At 44.1% G+C, this 5,215-nt stretch overlaps 1 protein-coding gene and 1 long non-coding RNA gene across 2 annotated transcripts; both read right to left on the bottom strand.

Moving 5' to 3' along the window:
* Positions 1–303: 303 nt before the first annotated feature.
* Positions 304–1,024, bottom strand: LOC118558230. The gene is made up of 3 exons (XR_004928244.1): positions 933–1,024; positions 649–756; positions 304–564 (listed from the first exon to the last, which is right to left on the bottom strand). It is a non-coding gene; the product is annotated as an uncharacterized LOC118558230 (long non-coding RNA).
* A 286-nt stretch (positions 1,025–1,310) lies between these two features.
* Positions 1,311–4,903, bottom strand: LOC118558228. Its single transcript, XM_036128711.1, has 9 exons — positions 4,172–4,903; positions 4,008–4,067; positions 3,892–3,927; positions 3,734–3,791; positions 3,551–3,654; positions 2,896–3,168; positions 2,708–2,801; positions 2,230–2,297; positions 1,311–2,153 (listed from the first exon to the last, which is right to left on the bottom strand). Exons 1-9 carry the CDS (start codon positions 4,244–4,246, stop codon positions 1,311–1,313), a joined length of 1,611 nt encoding a protein of 536 aa, XP_035984604.1. The 5' UTR covers positions 4,247–4,903.
* Between the last annotated feature and the right edge of the window lie 312 nt (positions 4,904–5,215).

Genomic DNA, 5,215 nt, shown 5'->3' on the forward strand with positions numbered 1-5,215 from the left:
ATCACTGTGTGTAATGATTCCACATCTGAGTTTCACTTAACTTTCTGAAATGACTGGGAAAAACTATGCACGATTAATATTTTAGATATACTTCTTGGGAGCAATGATTTATCTCCAGAAATTTTAGGTCAACTTCTGTGCTCTACATTTATATGACCTGAAATTTTTTTCATTAAATATTTCCAATATATCAAGATATAATTGAAGTTCACCATAAAGAAAACTGTACAGCTAATGTTAATGCAGTCAAGTTAAACCATGTATTAGTTACCATTGTCATGTATACAAATAAACAGACATCAGTATATTGACAATGAACACATTTATTAACTAAAAAAACAGAACTAACTTCAAACAGGCAATAATTGATAAAATTACAAGTAGGCCTACAACATGCTCTCAGACAATGAGAGATCAAACAAAGTGAACTAAAATACATTTGAGGTCATGTGTAATGGGCATCTCCTGTAAGAAACAGATCAGCTGTGTCTTACAGGAGATGCCAATTACACGTGTCATTGTTTTCTGTGTCCTGGAATCTTCTCCTAGAACCAAATGGCCAATCTGAAATAAACAAAATAAAAAAGTTTAGTTAAGGCCTTTTATGTTCTCACTGACATTTGTGATTTCAACGGAATGCAAAGGTACCTTCTTGTCCACAGCGTGGGTTGCCATGCCCAACTGAAGACTACGGCCAGTCACGGGGCAATTTGGTCACTCCTTCAGTCCACGGCAATACTCAGTCCAGTGCAAATTCTAACAGAAACCATGATATACAAGAATGCCTTTGAGATTTTAACATAAGCATCCTGCAGATCTTAACTACATACGTTTTAAGTACATACCTACACAAAAGTGTATCTATATAGTGCCAATTCACAACAAATGACAACTGAAGAGACTAAGAAAAAAAATAACCATGTATCCAGTACCTTCTAGCCATCACCAATGACAGTTTAGTGGAAGGGGTCTGAAGCACTCGTAGCAAGCACCTTGCCGTCCACAACAAGCCTTGGGAGGAGGACGTCTCACAAAGACAGGGGGAGAAGTCGAGACATGGGAAGAAGGGGGAGAAGTTGAGACAAGGGCGGGAAGCAGGCACAGGGCGAGAAGCAGAAACAGAGAGAGAAGAGACTGAAGCAGAGAAAGGGGTAGAAGTTGAGACATGGGAAGAAGGGGGAGAAGTTGAGACAAGGGCGGAAAGCAGGCACAGGGCGAGAAGCAGAGACAGGGGGAGAAGGGACTAAAGGAGAGACTGGGCGGGAGGCAGAGACAGAGGGAAAAGGGGGTGAGGTGGAGGGAGAAGGGGGTCAAGGCAGGGGGAGAAGGGGGTCAGGCAGAGGGAGAAGGGGGTGATGCAGAGGGAGAAGGGGGTGATGCAGAGGGAGAAGGGGGTGACGCAGAGGGAGAAGGGGGTGACGCAGGGGGAGAAGGGGGTGACGCAGGGGGAGAAGGGGGTCAGGCAGAGGTAGAAGGGGATGACGCAGGGGGAGAAGGGGGTGACGCAGGGGGAGAAGGGGGTCAGGCAGAGGGAGAAGGGGATGACGCAGAGGGAGAAGGGGGTCAGGCAGAGGGAGAAGGGGGTCAGGCAGAGATAAAGCGGGAGAAGATGCCGCAGCAACAGAGACAGGGGGACAAGATGCCGCAGCAGCAGAGACAGGGGGACAAGATGCCGCAGCAGCGGAGACAGGGGGACAGGATGCAGCAGCAGCAGAGACAGGGGGACAAGATGCCGCAGCAGCGGAGACAGGGGGACAAGATGCCGCAGAGGCGGAGACAGAGGGACAAGATGCCGCAGCAGCAGAGACAGGGGGACAAGATGCCGCAGCAGCGGAGACAGGGGGACAAGATGCCGCAGAGGCGGAGACAGAGGGACAAGATGCCGCAGCAGCAGAGACAGGGGGACAAGATGCCGCAGCAGCGGAGACAGGGGGACAAGATGCCGCAGAGGCGGAGACAGAGGGACAAGATGCCGCAGAGGCGGAGACAGGGGGACAACCTGCCGCAGCAGAGACAGGAGAGGCAGAGAAAGGTGGAAAAGCAGAAGGAGACAGAGAAGCAGAAACAGGAGCACTTATCTGAAGTTGCGAGCAGACCGCAGTCCACAGCAACTCAGCAAGGACCTCCATACCAGGTGTGTCGCTCAGGTGAACCTGAAATGCAGTTATAGAAAATATTTTATTATACACAGCAAGCCTAAGTCCAATGAAAGAAAGAAATCTAACTTACACCGTCCCTGCTCCACAACTCCAGGTGGCTCAGAGGGAAGTGCTCAATTACCGGCAGGTACCGAACACCTACACAGAAAAAGAACACACTGCCATTCTTAGTGTCAGCCAGGCAAACATTGTGGTAACCATAGATTAGATACACTTGGCAGAAAAAAAAGTTTTTATTTTTGTTTTTTACTAATTTCTGGGTCAAATTCAGTATTGAAAGTTATGATGTACTCTACCTCTACCAAAAAAAGAAATAAATAAAATACGACAAAAGAAACAAAATTATACACATTTGGCAATAAAAAAAGTGTTTTTTGGGTCAAATTCAGAATTAAAGTTATGTTGTACAAAACCACCTGACCACTCAGCTCCTCCCAAAAAATAAATAAAAAGTTAAAAAAATTTCAGACACCAACAATGCCACTAAGTACCATATAATGGACATGACTAAAGTATTTGTATAAACATATTTTGTGTACATCACTTACTTCTCTTGGCCGCCACACGGCTGTACTCCTGTCGCAGGAGTGCCTGCTCCCTCTCCTCAACGACGAGCCGTGGTGGGAAGTCCAAAACAACCACCTTTTAATTTCAATCAAAATGGAAGAATCCATTTAACATGTCATATTTTCATATTTAATTGATCATGAATAAATGTAGTGGATAATAAACTTACATTAGCACAGAGGTTGCTTACGGTAAACAACAAAGTGTCAAAGTCCCGTCCCGCCTCCTGGATGGTCCTGCTGGAACTCAAGTTGTTGCTTGGCGCCAGAAGACAGATGACGTCTGGGGTCCGAGGCAGAACCGCATCCATCACCTCACGCCGCAACTCATCTGCAGAGGCTCCAGGAGAGGACAGCACCCCTAAGGAGAAATTACTCCCTGGCATGGTGACAAACCCATCTACAATAGCGCGCAAATGGGAGTCGCCAACCAAAAGAGCAAACTGACATAGAAAAAGAATGTTTATTGGATTTTCATTCCACACCAAGATTAGTTTATGATACAGTTATCCGAGGTCAGTAGCTTCAGTAGGGAGGCCCGACGTCTCTCTCCCCAGCCACTTGAGCCAGCTCCTCCAGGGGAATTGCAAGATGCTCCCAGGCCTCTTGGTCACAACCCAAGGCTCATGACCATAGATGAGGGCAGGAACATAGATGGACCTAAGTCGAGAGGTTTGCCTTTTGGCTCAGCTCTCTCTTCACCACAATGAAGTGGTACAGTGCCCACTTCACAGCAGACTCAGCATGAATCCGCCTGTCGATGTCCCGCTCATCTTCCCCTCATTTGTGAACAAGACCCCAAATCAAAATAAAAAATTAATATACCTTTTTCTCTGGAGCCTCGGCCAGGAGCACAAACTTACGCCTACGCCTCGTGACACGTGAATAGCCCCACTGCGTCACGCGATGGCGATACCCCGTCCCTCGACCTGTTTAGAGACACACACATCAAGATCAAACCTTCAGGCCTTTGAGAATTAAACAAATTCTATGATTTTCTTTACATACGAGAACCAATAGGGGTCGATGGCGCACGGGGCTCCTCCTGGCACACCTTGGCACACGTCTACGAAAGAAATGTTTTAAAATAGATGTTTAGATCAACTACAAAGTAAACTGGATTTGTTTTTTGCAAATAAATTAGCCTGGATTTTTCATGGACATACCTGGTCAGAGGGCATGAACTGCAGCAGTCGAGGCATCTAAAGAGACAAATGAATAACATGAGTAAAGCAAGGAATGAAATATTTGAACAATAAGTCACTGAAAACTAAATTGATACCTTCTTCTCCGGAGACTGAGTTGGGGTCCAAGCTTGCAGAGTGGGTGGGGGTGTCCTGGGCTAAAAACACAGAAATGATTGCAATCATGCCTAAGGCCAAAACTACCAACAGTTACTTAAATGATAACACAAGAAAAAAAAAATGCAATGTATAATAAATATACCTTGGCAATGTCCGGCTCAGGGTCCATCCTCCTCCATCTCACCTTGGCAGCCGAGCAACGTCCCTTACGTGGCATGCTTTCAAATAAGAGCAAAAGAGAACTGGGGGGCGGGGGGGGGGGGGGAATCTACATTTATAATACATTTGTTTTATGATAGTAAGATGGGCATAAATGAAGAGTTAATCAAACTAATCAGTGTGTGTATGTGTTTGAGTGTATGTATGAATGTTATTGTGTGAAAATAAATGTGTGGTCTAAATATGTAGATTAAGTTGGTGTCTTAAGAATTTTAGATCCAAATGGCCAAAAAGTGCTGAAATTGTCCTTTGTTTAAGTTTGACAAATCAGACCAAGGTTTCACAAATCACAAACATGGATGTAATTATTCCGCTATGTGTTTATGATAATCTAATCCAGGTTTGAACTGTGTGTCGTAGTTTGACAGAAAAAAAAAATGCTGAAAGTAGATAAAAATATGTGGCCTTTAACCATTTCCCGAAAGGAAAACTTCTTCTGGGGCTTATATTAAAAGTCAAACAAAGAAATAACACACTTTTCTATAATAAAGTACAAAGTCCTTTAACCTTAACAAGCAAAGAGCATTGTAGAATCTTGACCCGTGAATACAGCATCAGGGGGTGAACATCTTGTACTACAGTGTTCCAGTTAGCTTGAAAAGAATTTATGCTGAACAGCCCCAAGATACTTATGTCACATAAAAACATGTAAAAAAAAAAAAAAAAATCCCCCTAATTCTTCAGACTCCTATGGTTTAAAAACTTCCAGCTTCCCTAATATAAATGCAATCCTATTAGCTGCCAGCTAGCTATCACGGCATCATCACAGCTAAAATTTCTTCTTCTTTATGAGGTTTTTACTGGCGGGTGACATCTAACTTAAGATGCATTATCCCCATCTACTGTGCTGGAGTGCGGACCAGAATGTCTCCCTTTAATCTAAATTCTTATGTACAATCCTGTTTCCTTCAAAAATGTAATAACTGTTTTATTTATTTTATGTTTAATTAATAACATTAAGTTTCAA

Source organism: Fundulus heteroclitus, unplaced genomic scaffold (assembly GCF_011125445.2).
Source record: "Fundulus heteroclitus isolate FHET01 unplaced genomic scaffold, MU-UCD_Fhet_4.1 scaffold_111, whole genome shotgun sequence".
Taxonomy (NCBI): Eukaryota; Metazoa; Chordata; class Actinopteri; order Cyprinodontiformes; family Fundulidae; genus Fundulus; species Fundulus heteroclitus.

What these genes read in the sequence shown, in the direction of transcription:
- LOC118558228 (XM_036128711.1), bottom strand. Translation starts at nt 4,246, where the DNA reads ATGCCACGTAAGGGACGTTGCTCGGCTGCCAAGGTGAGATGGAGGAGG. An exon ending in CTCAGTCTCCGGAGAAGAAG is followed by an intron (nt 3,928 to 4,007) that starts GTATCAATTTAG and finishes TTGTCTCTTTAG; the next exon opens with ATGCCTCGACTGCTGCAGTT. An exon ending in AGTTCATGCCCTCTGACCAG is followed by an intron (nt 3,792 to 3,891) that starts GTATGTCCATGA and finishes TTTCTTTCGTAG; the next exon opens with ACGTGTGCCAAGGTGTGCCA.